This window comes from Juglans microcarpa x Juglans regia, chromosome 4D (assembly GCF_004785595.1).
Source record: "Juglans microcarpa x Juglans regia isolate MS1-56 chromosome 4D, Jm3101_v1.0, whole genome shotgun sequence".
Classification (NCBI taxonomy): Eukaryota; Viridiplantae; Streptophyta; class Magnoliopsida; order Fagales; family Juglandaceae; genus Juglans; species Juglans microcarpa x Juglans regia.
In genome coordinates, this window is record NC_054600.1 from 24187394 (window position 1) to 24204883 (window position 17490).

Consider the following 17490-nt stretch of genomic DNA (forward strand, 5'->3'; position numbering starts at 1 on the left):
AACCAAAAACACCATTACCTTGGTATACCCCACAAATTAATTTTCGAAGAACCTCTCAAGCTTCGATTCTAGGTGTAGCTCAAGTGAACATTATCCTTGATTTTCTGATGGTCTACTAGCTTACCGGAATTAACCTGACGTGCAAATTCAACATATGCACTCTTTCCATTCCTGATTTGTTCTTAAAACATTTTCCAGAATTGGGCTTGATTGGAATGTCTGAATAAATTGACACAAGAATTTGGAGTAGAAGATGGCACCACACACACTTGTTTGATCTAAACCAAAAGCGAGTTCGAAGTTGGTTGCCTATGTTCTAAAGTTGTGTAAATAGGAGAAATAGGAGAGATGATATTTGTAGTTGTGAAGTATGCAAACGTTGTGTAATTTTTTTGAAAAAAATGAATAAATACAATCCACGTGAAAAAAAAATTAATTTTTTAAAAGTAGACTTTACTATTTTTCAAAACAATTGCACGATATTTGCGTATTCTATGACTGAACATTACTCAAATAAAGAATTGTAGCTCTTTCCGTACTCCTTTCGCCTGCTAAAAGCCACTGCTCTCAGTGGCAACATGTGTATTACATGTGAGTCTTCTCAATAATCAAATCATAACACGAGCTAAAGAAACTTAAGTCACATTCAAGCTTATACTATAAAGAGACTAATAGAGATTATAATTAGATATCCTTAGAATCCATTGTAAACAGCAAGAAAAGTAGGTTTTCATTCATCACGTTTTTATGTTTCAATCAAGGGTATTGCACTGTTGTGTATAACTCAACAAAACCACAAAGCTACGGGATTTGTTTTCTTCTATGCCACAAGATGAGGCTCAATAACACGAAGTCGTGTATGTATCTTCTAGTCTTCAATACACCAAAGAGAGCAGCGTCAAGAGGCCTCAAATAAGGTCCTTTCAAACCGCTGAATGAATCACAAACTATCTAAAGCCCATCCTTTTAAAAACTTCCCCAACTTTGTAAAAACTTGGGCCTGTGAATGAGAATCATTCAAATGAAAGAAGGATGGACTCAGAACTATCTCAACAAACGCAATTTTGAAACCTGAAACCCAACCACTAATTCTTTGTATTTTTCCTTAAAAACAAATCAACTGTCGGATTTTTCTTGCACCATTAGTGACTATCTATGACAACATAACCCCGTCCAGTCCTGAACCCTATTCTCATCTTGGGTGTCTGTGTGCGTGTGAGAGAGAGAGAGAGGGAGAGAGATGCACATGCTGTCACTGACATCATCATATCTGGCCACGACTTCACCTCTTTCCAATGTTCCCAACATTCAAACATCACGTGTTATTTCCCCCAACCCCCCATTTCTCCTTACTTATCCAAATCTCAACCCATCTCCTCCCCCGGATTACTGCTCTGTCCATGGATATATGCTCTTAACCTTTCAACACATGGGCATTACAGTCATTCAAGGCTGGAATCATCACAAGTGTAAACTCTAATCTAAGCTCCCATTTCGTGGTTTAATTTGAAAAAGTGGGTTCAGACTACAGAGTTCAGAGAGATGCTCCAAAGCCTCTGACCACAGAATAAAGTAAGACAAAAAATGTGAGGTGCCCTCGTGAGCCACACCTTTTCTTTTGCCACACGAAAATAAAATATGCTTTCAAAATATATAGTCTAATCCACTGCATTAACCTAATAAAAACAGCAACTGGAAAGCAGTATTTTGTCAGAATTCCAATTGAAAATTACCATAAATTATTGCAGACTATAATTCACACTTCTTCATGTTCATATTTTTTAAAAGCTGAAGGATGGGGACGTGCGAGGCATGTTTTCCACTTCTCACCAATGGTTTTTAAAATCTAGCCAACTTTTTTTTTTAAATTTTTGTTTGTTTTCAAGTCTAGCTTGTAGTATACTGATCAGCAGCCGTGAATGCATGGTCACGCGAGCTAGAAATACAATAATTCCAGCCAGCTAGTCTTGCTTTGGTTTGAAAAATGGATCCCAAGTGTTCAGATAATTCAGCAGAAGTCATATGTTCGACAAAATATCGTAGTGAAAAATGAGCTGTGAGACACATACAAAGGAAGCTGCTAGCATGGGTTGTCGTACTCATGAGAACATGGGATGTATATATATATTGCATTTCATTTTCATACATCTCTGGGCCAAATAATTATATAAATGTTCTGATCAATAAATCATTTACATGAACAAGGAGGTTCAATGCCTTATCGACAACTGAACAACAACTCATATATATAATAAAGGCCATCTCTGATCATCTCGGTTTGCAAAACAAAACCTCATATATAGTTCTTGTATTTTTCTCATGAATGGAAGATTTTGGTCATTAATAAAGTTTACTCAAAAGGAGTCTTGGGAGGGGAAGAAAAAAGAAGAAGAAGCAAACATAATCATTGAGTGGCGTGGAAGCATGATCATGGAAATCACTTGCAAAAAAAGAAAAGTAAAAAATTTTTTAGGGTTTAAGATAACTACTATTGAGTGAATCGTACGATTAGGGGGCCTTTTTTAGAGTAAGAAATAAATAGATAAAGAACAAGGTGGTTTCGACATTGCAATCAAAATATTTGGTAATCCTACCTGGAAAAATGTCTTTGAGCTAGCCTTCAAGAAAATTATTACAATTAAACTTTGATAGCATTGGCTCTCCAAATTTGCATTATGTTTACTTGTCTATTATTTTAGAAAATTCTTTTTATCAGTCATTATTCGCTATCATATGCTTCACATCTTATAAAAAAAAGTTCTAAGTGTAAGGTGTAGGAGTGAATAATAACTGATACATAACATTCTTCATTATTTTAAAATATAAAACCCCAGCCACCTACTACTACCACTATTATTATTATTATTATTATAATAGAAATTTCTTTATTTCTCAAAGCATAACAAATTTAAAACAGGCTATTCCATGTTAATTATATTAATAAAATTGTCTAGCAAGAATAATTAGCTACCACAAAAGGAAGGAGAGAGAGAAGTTGATGTCACATTGACCTTGTATGGCTAAATTTATTCCAATTAATTTATTATAATAAAAATAAAATGGAAATATGATTTAAAAACTAAAGCCAAAGAATATCAACGTAAAAATGCATGGAGTCTGCATAAAGGATGCAGGTGGTCCGAGATATGATGTAGCTTTCTAAACCAAAGCAAACCAGCCAATACTACACCTAAAAATGGTCCTAAAAACAGTCAACATTTTCTGGCAACAAAACCAATCCATCAAGCAAAGTGACAACCTGGATCAGCTACACAATGATGCGACCTTTTTTCCGTAGGGCTGAGAACGCAGGCTTTCCCCTTCCCTAAAACCCTTCCAACAAAAGCCACGCCCTCAAAAAAATCATTTGACATTGGACAGTGCTACTATTAAACCTCATTGATTGTACCCCCAACGACCCCTCTTTAAACGTCCTCAAGACCGCCCGTCTTAATAAAAATTATTTTTTGGTTGGTTAGTGCAGTACTACTGGTTTTATTCCACCACATCTGCTCCAAAAACCAACAATGGTGGCAAACATTGTTGCAGGAAATAAACCGAAGCCCAAAGCATTTAGGATGTAAAAGTAAATCTGGATTTGACATTTCCTTTCCAAACCCACATAGGTATTCTTGTATTGAGTGTACGATTAGACCTTTCACTTGTCTGTATATTAACCGGACCTGAAATTTTTTTAAAAAAAGAACTGACAAAGCCTTTTTCCTCTGTGTTTGGGGTGACCTCACATTGTCCTTTTGAGGACCAGTACAATCATGCCACATCTCCATAGCCAGGTGCACTCAAAGCAATAAAACCATGAGGGACGTACTCCTATAACAGGGGACCATTCGGACCATGGCTGTTCTTTTCTTCCAAACCTGATTCACTCTCACTACCCAGCTCGCCAGCCAATCATACAAGAGCAAAGAAGCAAAACTTTTGGGGGTCGGAGTAGAAAACAAAAGAAAATACAGTGGAATGTCACCAATGCCCAGTTTCATGGATGAACATAATCTATCCAGATGAAAATTAAATGCATCCGTGTAGGGCGTGGAAGAAAAAACAGCCAAAGACAACTTTGACGTCGTAAAAATTAAATGCAGAGCAGGGAGTGAGATGTACAGTAAGTATAATAGCTTATCTTTCCATTGCCAAACAGGCAACCATTGATAGAGATATTTTACAGCCTACGAAATTACTGAAGCAAGTGAAAGAGGAGAATTTAATTTAAATTTAAACTAAAATAATTAAAAGCCTTGAAAGCTGCATGAACAAAAGTACAAACTTGGGTACTGAAAATTCTGTACATGTAGTAGTAGCAGTGGATAAGGAAATTAAAGAAGGGTGACAAAATTTTCCGGCAGTTCTAAAATTATCTTTTTGTACAAATAGAGAAAAATGAACCAGAGATTCCCCTGCCGGTAACATCTCATAGAGCTTGAATTTTCTAAACCCACCCACCAATCAATCCAATCAGCAGCTCAATGCCTCGTACTTCAATGGGATTTGACGGTTAAACCCAACTTGTGAAAGCAGACTCCCAACCACCGCAAGGTCCCGGCAAAACACCCCTTGGAAAACCGACGTATTCGACGAAGATGTCGACGCCGTCATTTTATTGGAACTAGGAACCTCGGCTGATGAATTCTTGGAAGATGAGGAATTGGTTTCCGATTCCAATTTCGATGCTTGGGTTTGCTGCACTGGTATTGCCGTTGCTTGTGCCGCTTGCAGTGCAGCAGCAGCTTTCTTTCTCTGCTTCTCGGCCGCTTCCTCGTCCATAATCGTAGCCATTACACTCGAGTAACCCTTTTGGAGCAATCTGTACAGCAACAAAGCAGCCATCCTCGCTCGGTCTTTAAGCGAATCAAGATCGCGATCATCCGCAAGCTCACATTTATCAATAAAGTTTATGGCCTTATCCGGTTTATGCTTCAAACACAGCAACAAATGCGCTCTCTCTAACTCGGACCTCGAACACCCACGTCTCAACCCAATCAAAGCGTAGAAATCCACCTCCCCAGTCTCCCCAGAAGCAACCCTCTGCTTCAGGAGTTGAATCTTGGTCGTGAGCGCACAGAGCTTCCCAGGAATCTCCCTGTACCTTACGTTGTGTCGCTTCCAAACTGGCCCAGGGAGCTTCCTATCACGCAGAATGGAGTTGTACAAAAGCTTCAGATGCTCTAGATCGTGCAGACAGTCGGGCAAGCACCGAATCGACTCCAAAAGAGACGCTCTTGTATCGAGAGCCTGAATGCAAGTCGGATCCAGTGCCAAAGTCTTGTTGCAATCAGCAATGGACTCGGCTATTCGACCAGCTGATCGATAGGCCGAGGCCCGGTGCATGTAACACTCGGCCAAGAAGCCTTGCGGGGCGCCACGGCGGCCATCGACAATCTTGCTGAAGTGTCGGATGGCCTCAGAGTATAGGCCGGCGTCGAGGGCGGCGAGCGCAGCGGTTTTGCGACGGAGGAGCAGCTTTATGTGGCTGATGAGTTGGTTTACGCTCTCTAAATCTGTGGGGTCACGGGGTGGAGTGGTGGGAGGAGTTGTGGTAGAGATTGTGACGATTGAGGAGACGGAGAAACTGTCATCAGACCAGCATATACTCTCGCGGCGGAATGCGGCGGTGGCGAGGCGCTTCCCAGTCTGAAGGAGAGCCATGGCGTCCTCCATTAGCCCCAGATGGCAACAAGCTTGCCCCAGAACCAAGTACCTGTATCGATTGCGTGCAAGAGAAGTTGAGTTAACCCGAACAAGGACGGACAATTGCATTAAAAAAATTATATATATATATTTTCTAATTTTAGTAAAAGAGTTAGTTTTCTTTATGCAGTGCATTTACTCAAACCAAGAGAACATGCCTCGATATTCATAAAGAAAAATTCATCAAAAGAAGAACCAAAATGCAGCAATTCAATTCAAAGCCAATAGAACAGAAAAATAAATTTAAGGCACCCCCAGAAAAGAAGATTTCGTTTTACCTCCATTGCCCATCTTTGTCGCAGTTTTTGTATAGCCCTGCCATGACTTTCTTCTTCAAGTCGGAGACAGAGAAGCACTTGAAACTAGGATCCCGACCCAGCGAGTCAGATGACAAGTTACCGGACCCAAGGAGCTTGACTCGCTCCCTCGAGAACTGCTGGGACGAGTTCTCCGATGAGAGAGACCCAGAGTCATCGTTTGCCATTTTGAGGCTAGGAATGTAGTCTTGGAGCATATCGGTCACGTCCTTGAACCGCCGCAGATGTAGCAGAGCCTTGGCTTTGAGCTCCATGGCTTTCTCAAGCCGCGGCGAAAGGGCCAGAGCCGCGTCGAGAAGGCTCAGTGCTAAAGCAACTTCGCTCTGTTCTTGGGTCGCTACGAGATTGCGAGCATCCTTAATGTACTTATCCACCATCTGCATATATAGAAGAACAGCTCCATGGGTTGAAGTCGTGTATAAAAATAAATCAAATGAAAATATTTAGAAGTAAAGTTTTCAACTTTGAAAATGAATGTAATTAAAGTTTACAAATCAGGTATATACATATGAAGAACCGAAGGTTTACCTTTCTGTTGGTAAGCCACCAGTGCTTCTTTTCACTACCATTTGGGCGAGGAGAAGTAGCAACCATTGTTATTCTTGCTAGCTATCTCGTTCTTAGAGAAAAGGAATGAATCCCAAAGAATGAATTCCCCCTCTCCAGCTCTCTCTCTCTCTCTCTCTCTCTCTCTCTCAAAGGAAACACATTTTGCTCTGTTCTGACGAAGGAGGAGAGCTTATAAGGAAAGACACTGAGAGAGGGAAAATTGGAAGCGGGCTTTGAGAAAGAGGGAGTGAGAAGAATCTGGGATTTAAAATGATTGTAGAAGATTTTTCTAGTGAAAATAAGGGAAAGTTGTGGAGACAAACAAAGCCTACGAAGAAAAGGAAATTGCCAGCTTTGACCCTCAAGCAAAGCTTTGATCCTTCACCTTCATAGCTGGCACCACACCATAGATTCTCTCTCCCCCCCTTAACCTATGACCTATGTTATTGCCTATAGGACAATATTACACTGCGTTACGTTAACTAGGCTAGCTACTACTTCCCCAACCATAAATGGGTGTGTAAAAAAAAGAAAAAGAAAATTATTACTCTTATCATTTGTTTCTAACATTAATTTTTATCGTCGTTAGTTTTTTATTTTTATTCTTTATTTAATAATTAAATAAGTATTTTTTAATAATATTATAAATTTTTTATTTTTTTAAATATTTAAATGTGTTAAAAAATATATATAAAAAATTCAAAACCATTAGTGGGATCAAGGATAGAACTATTTAAGGATTTTTAAAATTTGATAAAAATTAAGTTTTAGATTATATTTTTATAAAATAGACTATATAAAAATTAGTATTTGATCCCTCTAATTTTTTTTTTAACTTAGCCTCCAATCTAGATTTTCTAATTCCGTCCCTAAGCGCGAACCCCAGAGCTCCTAGCTGTGGGAGTAGCAACTCCTGAAAATTAAAACATCCTGGGTCTGGTTTAGGTTGAGTTTGAGTTTGTATAGTGAGTTATAATAGTATTGAAAAAGTAATATAGAATATTAAATAATAATAAATACTAATAATAAATATTAATAGAGTATTTTCACTATCTAAACTAGTCCTTAACAATATGCAGTAAGGATAGTACGCTACTAATTTATATCACTTATTTTACTTATTGATCATGTCCTTTATTAAACAAATTTAAAAAATATATATATATTTAAAATAAAATCATGTTCAAAACCACAAAAAATAAAATGTTAAAACGTTAAATTACATCTATTTTTACGTTTGTATTCTTAATTTTTTTAATAAAATATATGATACTACATTATATTAAAAAAAATGAGCATACACAGCATTTCTTAAATATTTGACAAGGTAAGGCCGGTGAGTGCGTGATTGTGACCGGGTATAGGCGGTGACTCATCACGGGTCCTCGGGTTCAACTACCGGAGAGAAGAGGTAAGACGCCAGCAGGCTGCAGATTGGCCGCAAAGCAAAGCAAGTTTAAAGGATCTGTGCGAAGGAAAAAAAAGAAAAAACTTCAAGGCTATAGCCTATTTATTTCGGGTAAGCAGATTTGCAATTACTTCTGCTTTGCCCTTGCAGTACTCACAGCCCTTGGGTTCTTAACATTGTCTCAATTTACTCTCTCATTAATGCATGCATCATCATTGAATATTACCATGCATCAGATATTTACTACTGTTGCTAAAGATGAAATATCAATTCTACTCCCTGTTCAGATTTTACTCAATAAATGGTCTTAATTGTTTTGAGTTCATATAACTTTATAAATAGATTTGCCGTAATTATATCAAATCACGATAATTTATTAGATAAATTTTATGATTTTTTATAGTATATATATATATATATATATATTATATAACACTTCGCTCTCTTTATTCATGAATATACAATTATCATTTATCTTAAAAGTTTAAGTTGATAGGAAGAAGTAAATTTTATTATTTTATATCTTAATATTTTCCCTCACTTGTGGACTAGATTTCTCTTCAATGAGTAGGCTCAGTATGTGGAATATTTAATTAAATGTGATAGAGTGTAGAGTCAAGATTCGAACTCAAGATTTCTGTTTTGATATTATGTAAAATCATCACTTATTTCAAAAATGTTAAATTGATGTAAATATATAGATTTTATTAGTTAATATCTTAACAATGAATGAATCATGGAGAATACAGTACTCTTGACCTTTTGGACATATGAATTATTGAGGACGCATTACTTTTGACTTTGGTAAGTCAGCAAGTGTGCGAGTAATTAATTGGTTTTGTTAATCCTGATGTTAGATTTCAAACATGTGATCAATTAATGTTTGTATGGTTAGTTAATTTCCTCTGTTTAATTAATGTCTCTCGACATCATTAATTATGAATATGGTTGAAGAATTAGGTAGCTGTAATGGAATAATGGCATATGCTTACAATCTTTACAAGTCAACTACTGGTTATCACGATATAAACTCTTAAGAGAAGATTGGTGAAAGGCATAAATGCTTCAATCAATTAGGAGGCACCATGCACCCTTTCTATTTATTTTTTTTGGACAACTTTATGGTGAAATTAAACCAAATTGTAAGAAGATTAAATGGTGGCCGAAATCTGCTGCATGAGTCCTTATGAGTTTACTTATATCCCCAGCATGCATGTGGCTAGTTGCAGGCAGATTAAGTTTTGATAGTAAGTTGAGATGAGATGAAAGTTAAATAGAATATTGTTAGAATATTATTTTTTAATCTTATTATTGTTTTGAGATTTGAAAAAGTTGAATTGTTTATTGTATTTTGTATGAAAATTTAAAAAGGTTGTAATAATTAGATGAGATGCGATGTAATTTTTTTTAATCCAAATTTAACCTAATAAATACAGTACATGGAGGATATGAGGGCCAATAAAGAAGTGTAAAATGGTGAAAGCATATTTAAGGGAGGGGGGGGGGGGAAGAGAGAAAGGGACTCTTCTCTGGTAAGCCACAAGAATCATGCATGCCTTTTCCTTTTGGGGTTTTGCTTTGCTTTTTATTTTCACCCACGATTGATTTAATGAATGCACATGAATATGGATAGATGAAGGATGATGGCCAGATGGGTTTGTCTTAAAGGCTCTCTAACTTCCCTTTCCCTCTGTCCCCACAAAACCCTACCTTTCCTCTTTATAAAAAGGGCGACTTCCTTCCCACAATCTGGTGCATACGGTATAACCCCACCCCCCAAAAAAAAAAAACTATCTTGCCACGTCACCGTGTGTAACCCTTAATTAACCTGCTGTCATTTTTGGATGTTGGGGGTCCCACATTACAGGGGCTACTCCAATTTCCAGATCAGCAACAGTTTTTTTTTGTACAATGACATGCTTTTGTGCTGAAAACATTATTACACATATAGTCTGTGATTGAGTGTACCATTATGCAGGGATCGATCATTCAAGCGTTGCATATGATGATAAATCAAGCAATCACTATTCGAAATTTAATACAAGAATTTTCATTAACTACGTACTCGGTATGATTTTCTTCCCATAATTGTTCTTGCGTTAATCCTAAAACAATTATATGCTTGCAACAAGTATACGACGAGTCATTCAGGATTATTGGTGATTCATTGGTTCATAGACTATTAATGTCTTTGTGGGACTAAAATCAAGCTATGGCTCAGATCCAACTTGTAGGAGCATCTGCGGTTCTCGCCGTCTGGGTCCCTTGGCCTATCTGGCTCTCTAGTAAATTGAGTGTTACTATAGTCATGTCCTGATAGATAAGTCATCTCTATCATGATGACAAAAAGAAAGAAAAAGCTAAAGCAAATTGATTTCATGTTCTTGATGGAAGTTTGCACCACCATGATCTCCAACTATTCTCTCTTATGAGTACGTAGAACAATCTGGATCGTGCAACAATTATCTGCTAATAATATTCTATGATCATTTTGTTTTAAATTACATGTAATAGGTATGTATATAGATCGAATTCATTTCAAAATATATAGTTGCCTCATACCTTTTCCCTACTCAAATTTGTGGGGGTTTTCTTTTCTTTTATTTTCTTTTTTCCATCACATAATGCTTCAACTGACCGTTATGAGCCGGAGATCAACGAGAAACCAGACCAGGCTTTTGTACCCACTGAGGGCTTTGACATGACGAATGCTTTGGTTCCACATATATTTTCATAACCAAAACGAAGATCACAACATGCATGGATTTTTTTTCCTTTTTTTTTTTTTCTTTTTTCAGTGAGCGGGACTTATGATGTTTGAAAACAAACAAAACCATGTTAACCATGTTTTCCTTTTTCCCCCCCATAGTCTGCACTGAGTACCTAAAGTTTGAGTAGTCCCATTATTGAAGAATGAATGTGATCATTGACTCACTCTCTTCCCTACTAGCTTAGAGCCTATCATGTCTCTGTTTATTCTTGTTCCCATAGGTTAGGACCACTGTGGGAGGGATGGTCCCACGCATGGACAATTGCCTGCAGCAGGGTCTACCTGGGTTGGCTTCTACACGAAACATGGGTGCAACTCGATCCGGTACAGCTAAGGAACCCAGGTTGTAAAAACTGTGGCTTTATTTTGGAGAAGAACGTACGACCCGTTTTCTAAGTAGAAATCATCAATAACATGAACCAATTATAGCATGTCCTAGAGGGTCCACTTGTTTTGTTTTGATTAATAACCTCCATACATTTCATGTGTACTATTTCTAGCTAATTAGATGTCTCATTTGTATGGGGATGAATCTCTCCTTTCTGCGACCTCCATCAAACATGACCCCCTTACCATTTAAGACCTTTTGCACTCTCTTATTATAAGCGCTCTTTCACGATCACTTTTTCTGTCTTTTTAACGGGTGGAGGAGATAACATTGGAGGTGTGGCCATTTTATCAAGTAGGTATCTACTGATGTTTCATGCATGAGAATGGATCCAACAGCTGGAAGAACGTCATTGTTATATATATATATAAAATCGTAAGCCTTTCATATATGCAGGTCATGTGGGGAAAACCAGCTGGCGCGTGCTGTGTCTCATTATCATCAGCTTCCTTATGATCGATCAATTTGAAATGACCAGTTTTAATTACAAGGATTTAGAAATGTTATGTGATCTTAACCGTTATCTGACATTAAATTCTTAAAAAAATAAATTGTTTTTTTTTTAGTTAATTAGATCATGTTAACGTTAGGGAATGATATTCATGCAGCAGCATGATATATAATTATTCAAGAGCTTGTAGCTCTTCTAGATACGATATTTATTATTTTTTTTTTTAGACATTGTTTGGATAATTGGTGGTTTTCTTCCACATTAATCTATTAATATTGGATCTACACAGCTCCCACCCATTGTTGTCATTCCTTGATATTATTGCCAACTGTTAGTTTGCATGCACAAGGCAGACAGCACATTGATGCAACTGAACTAACAGCTAGACGTTCTTAATTTTTTGTGTTTTTAATTCGTTTATTTTAATTTCGCAGCTCATATTAATTACCATTTGAGGTGTGAATTATTCCTACATGCAGTTGACTTCAAATAAAGCGAATAAAAAAGAAACCCATTTAACTAATCAGCTAATTAATTGTATACATGAGAGGGATTAAATTAGGAATTACATAAAAACACCAAATTATAGAGGAAATTAATAAATTTAGGCGTTGGTGTCCTATTTATTGAGCTTTTAAAGTATTTTCCTTATCTACTGTTTATTTGCTCAGTTGGTATTACATGGTACGTACTCATGCTGGTAGTTGTGATATCTTATTAAGTGATTGGGTCCGTACGTGGTGAATTAGATTCTATATTATTATTTAAAAATAAAAAGTTATTACTTATTTTTATAATAATTTTAATAAGATTTTAATTATATCATTTATTAATATTTTTAAAATATAAACTCAGATGCAGCTTCCCCTTCCTTAAGCCATTACAAAATTAAGGGAAAATTGTTTATTGATTTTTTTTTTTTATTTCCGTATTTTCAATCTAATTAAGTTTATGATCTAGTCTTGAGGATCTCCTAGGTGATGTTCAAATATATAGTACTCTTCTATTTAAGGCTGCCAAATTCTAAAAGGACTAATCTGGACAGAATCTTATCTATCTATGAATTTGATGATGATGAGATGCTCAGCCAATCACATGACCAAATTATATTGAAGATGGCCGGTAATAAATTGGGGGCAGTTATTAGGTGTACGTCCATTAATAATCCTGATCATCCGCCTGCATATATTAATTAGCCAGGGTGGCAGGCTGCTGCTGATGCATATATGCTAGCTAAAACAATTTATATCCTTATTTAAATAAGAAACTTCATATCTCAACCTATTACTTAAAAATATATAATTTTATTTTTTTATCTTCATATTTTATATTTTAATTTAATATAAAAAAACATGAAATATAAAAATAAAAAAATAAATTCACATATTTTTAAATAATATATAAAACTGTGAAACTTATATGTAAAATTTTTCTTTAAATAAAGGTAAGGGAATCAGCATCAATATGGGTATATATCTATATATCTTCTCTCCAATCTTAATTAGTTAATTTTAATTTAAATTAAGAAACTAATTAATTAATAATGAATTATATATTTTTAGTATATGGGAAACGCTCCCATTCTCCAGGACATGTTTGTACCCAAGGGGGCAGTATGCGAGGTGAGTCACTAAAGATTCTCTTATAAAATCACACACATATATATAGATAAGGTTTTTGCACACAACATTATATTGATATGATAAATATAAATATAAGGTCGATGTAGCTAGCTAGCTCTTTTTGACGGCATATATAAGAATGCTGCCTAGCTTGTTATTATTCATTAATGCGGTTTAACCAATCATGTTGCTTAATTAATTAATTAAACTCATATTCCAATTAATTCTCTATATATGTATATGCCATTCTTTTTAATTCCCGAAGCTCTGCAAAATGCTCAGGGAAACTCTGAGGAGCGCACGTGTCTAGTGGATCGAATTTCACGTGGGGATCGGATCATGACCCATCACGTGCAACGATCGATGTGCAGCTTTAATTTGTTAGTGCTGTGCATGCATATATATATATATATATAGCTAAGCTAAAAATGGCCAACATGAAGGCGGCCAGCTTAATTGGGGCTGTTAATTATGGTTCTTTGCTGAAAAGCTGCTGATCATAATAATGCATGACCTAATTAATATTAATTGCAATGAAACTTTGGTATTTTCTTTTTTGAATCTTCTGTTTTGGATCCACAAAAAAAAAAAAAAAAAAAAGTGATGATCGATCTGCATTAAATTGTATCATGTCTTGATGATCGATCTGCATGCCTCTCCCGGCCAACAGCATGCATGCATGAATACAAACACATGAAAAAGAAAAAGCTTTGAGAATCAGATCAAAAGAATAAGAATAGGAATTTAATTGTTGGGTGGGAGCTAAATTAGATGATTATTACTACTTTTGTTTTTAGTCGAATATTAGTACCAATTAATTGGTTCGGAAAGCTTAATGCTAAGGAATAATTTACCTAACCTAATTATGAGTTGACCAATTGGTTCAAAAAGCTAAGGTTCGTTATGTGTAATTAAAACATCTTTATAAGATACCCGACATTTAAAAAATGTTTTACCTGTCATATATTCCCGGCCGGCTTTCTTCATTACAAGCTAGACATCATGACATTTAAAGAACATTAACATAAATATATTAAAAAAAAAATGAAGAGCATATATATCGACCAGTCGGCCTGTTATCGTTTCCTGATTACCTCAGCTAGCAACGTTGATCAGAAATTAAAATTGGGTCAACCCCATCATGGCCGGGCAAGTCGTGTTCATTATGCCCGCCTTTGCTGATCGTGACGAGATATTCTATTGTCAATTTGATATATATAGGAAATTGACATGGTTTTAAATGGAGCTAATCAAAATATCTTATTTCTTTTTATTGTCAACTGAAATTTTAGAGCCATTGAGAATTCTATATATGCATGCAAACAGAGTCTAGATCTGTGCGTGTTCGATCTATTTGGAGGTCATGATACACTCTGAATCTGATCACGTACAGTTGAGGACATGAGAAAGAAATAGCTAGTTTGTAATAAAAATTCAAACGTTAATTTTTGTTTTATGCATCGCTAGTAGTTGATGGGCCTCCAAAATAGAACTATCCCTGATTAAAGTTAAAAGTATTGACTCCAAAGGTAAAACAGGCACACGCTCTTGCAATGATTGGGGGAACAAGGGGTATAGAAAGTGGTTATGGAAGCTTTTGATCAGCAAAGCCATTCTCCCCGCCGGAGCGAGGGTTGAGAATTTTTATTTTGGAAATTTTCTCGAGCCCACCCCCTCTGTACTGAAACAGCCTTTGCTAAAGTTCTAAGTTCCAAACAGAAAGATAAATTCGTTGCTCTACGCCCTGTGTATTCCTAGCTTTTGTTTACGGATAAAAGAAAGGAAGAAAATTCATCAAGACTTTTTTAAGTTCATCAAGATCATGATCATCAAATTACTTAAAGATTATAAAAAATAAAATTAATAATTAAACTTAAAGAAGAAGATAACTTCAAACAGAAGACAAGATCAAATTATTTTATTTTCTTTAGTAGTGACAGATGTGCAGGATTATAGCCATCCACTTGATGCACGTGGCATCTACCCCATCCATAAAAATGCCACCCACCCCTTATAGCATTTGTTCCATTTTTGTTGTTTTTTTTTTTTTTTTTTTTTTGTTTTTGGAAATCGTTATAGATATAAGTGAATCCCATAAAGAGATTCTACACACTGATGTGGTATACTACTAATATGTCACCGTGTCTCCCCCCTATTTTTTTTTTCTCTTTCTTTCTCCCCTCCTTCGTGCCTGCCACCCTTGCCCTCTCCTTGTGCCCTCTCTCCATGCCCGCCATGGTGGTCGGGAATCACCTCATGGTGGGTGGAAGATGCCGGCAGTCTAAGCGGTACTGTCAACATGGAGCTCACGACGACTCGTCGTGCACGTTGGTGTAAATTTTGCACAGTGTGCATGGTCGACCGTTGCGTGGCCGTCTCTAGGTGGTTGGGATTTGAGCCAACGGCTTGCGTGGTGGACTGTAGTCGTCCCTTGGCCATCTTTGGTGGTCGGGAACCATGCTGGGAGGGAGAAAAAGAGAGGGAAATGGGTGCACACTATGTGCGTGGTCGACCATTGCATGGTTGGGGTGGTCAAGATCTAAGCTAACGGCTTGCGTGATCGACGGTCGCCGTCTTTTGGTCATCTATGGTAGTTGGAATTCACCTTGAGAGAGAGAGAGAGAGAGAGAGAGAGAGAAGGAAGATGTGGCCACATCAGTGTGTGAGATCCTTTTGTATCTCTAGTCGCCCTCATTTCTTTAGTGGGGAAGTAATTAATAGGAAATAGAGGATTTGACATTCTCTTATATATTTCTCTGGGCTAAAAGAATTTGATGTCATGCATGGATTAGATATCACATGGCTGGCTACTCATTAACAGTAAGTCAAAACACTAATGCTTTCGTTAATGCAGATTTGATCAATACCTACTTGATCAAGATTCTCTTTTCTTGGATAATATTATAAGGGGCTTAAAGTATAGTAATTTGTAAGTTATATAGTATTGTACACTGCATTCAAATCAAGAACAACGGATATATTACAGAAATGAGTTTCTTCCTTTTTATCTTAGATTTCTACATATATATATATATATATTTGTTTATGCAAATATGTGAATTTAATTATTTGTATTATATTATTAACACTAGCCAGACTCCCATTTAATGAGTCATGGGATACCATGTGTATTGTTAAGGTTCAAACTCAATATCTCTGCTATGATTTCATGTGCAATCACTACTTATCTAAAAAATTTAAATTGATGAGATGATATAGATTTAATGATATGAACCCGTAGGAATGGAATCTCTTGAACCCACAATCAATTGAACTTGCAAAGAATTTTTAAGATTAAGCCCATGTTGATACCTATTATTTAATTATTTATATTATATTGTTAACAGTTTCACCATTTCCAAGGTATACTATTTTCAAGGAGATTCTTCAAAAACCTAGATTATGACTACACAGGAGGAATAAAATGGAGTGTAGCAAGGCAACAGCTTCATGACCCAAGCCATAGGTAAGCAAAGTGAACATACTTGTGGATGTTTAATAAGATCATCCTGATGCTTGGAGTTCTGAAACTTTATGTCTGATCCTTGGGGTTCGTTTTTCACAGAGTTCATATCAATTCTTCTTGTTCACATATTCCCTAATCAGTGCCAGACTGCTGCTCTATAATTTTCTTGTCTTGGCCTTGGCATGCATGCCAGCCAGCTTCAGTCATCAGTATGATGCACATGGCACGAATATAATTATAGGATGATTATATGCTATGGCCGTGGTACTTGGCCCTTTCCTATTCCAGTCATAGTTCCCATTTTGGAAATCTAAAACCATCTTTAGTTTTTCCATGAAGAAAATTGAATGTACTGGAGTCTGGACCTGATACTCCATAAATTACTTCCTACAGCTAGCTTTCCCGCCTAATATAATGATATGATGACGCAGTGACTCAAATAGTCACGAATGGGGCAAAATTATGGGCAAGACTTGAATTGGGGTCCAAAGCTGCAAAATCAACCTTTCTTGCAGTTTGGTCTAACATCTGCAGTAAACTTAAATTGCATTATTGTAAATTGGTTGCGTTTTGGGGACCATAACCATTAAGGGATTGAGAATTAAGTTGGAAAGTACGGAGATAGCTAGCGGGTAAGATAAGAAAGTTTCTGTGGCTACTTTGCAGCCCATATGCAGTGGATAAGCCGACTGGTCCCTAGATCAGTAGGCCCTATAATGCGTTTGACAGAAGGGCCAATGTTATCATTGGCACCTTTTGACAAAAAGGCATGCATCCAGTCTTGCGTCCATGATGAGGTTAATTTCTCAAAGG

At 36.5% G+C, this 17490-nt stretch overlaps 1 protein-coding gene across 1 annotated transcript; it reads right to left on the minus strand.

The window, feature by feature from the left end:
* Positions 1 to 4221: 4221 nt before the first annotated feature.
* LOC121260474 lies at positions 4222 to 6847 on the minus strand. The gene is made up of 3 exons (XM_041162355.1): positions 6552 to 6847; positions 5985 to 6400; positions 4222 to 5716 (listed from the first exon to the last, which is right to left on the minus strand). The coding sequence occupies exons 1-3, from the start codon at positions 6615 to 6617 to the stop codon at positions 4474 to 4476; spliced, it is 1725 nt and encodes a 574-aa protein (XP_041018289.1). The 5' UTR covers positions 6618 to 6847; the 3' UTR covers positions 4222 to 4473.
* Positions 6848 to 17490: the final 10643 nt, after the last annotated feature.

What these genes read in the sequence shown, in the direction of transcription:
- LOC121260474 (XM_041162355.1), bottom strand. Translation starts at nt 6,617, where the DNA reads ATGGTTGCTACTTCTCCTCGCCCAAATGGTAGTGAAAAGAAGCACTGG. An exon ending in GGTGGCTTACCAACAGAAAG is followed by an intron (nt 6,401 to 6,551) that starts GTAAACCTTCGG and finishes CTATATATGCAG; the next exon opens with ATGGTGGATAAGTACATTAA. An exon ending in GACAAAGATGGGCAATGGAG is followed by an intron (nt 5,717 to 5,984) that starts GTAAAACGAAAT and finishes CAATCGATACAG; the next exon opens with GTACTTGGTTCTGGGGCAAG.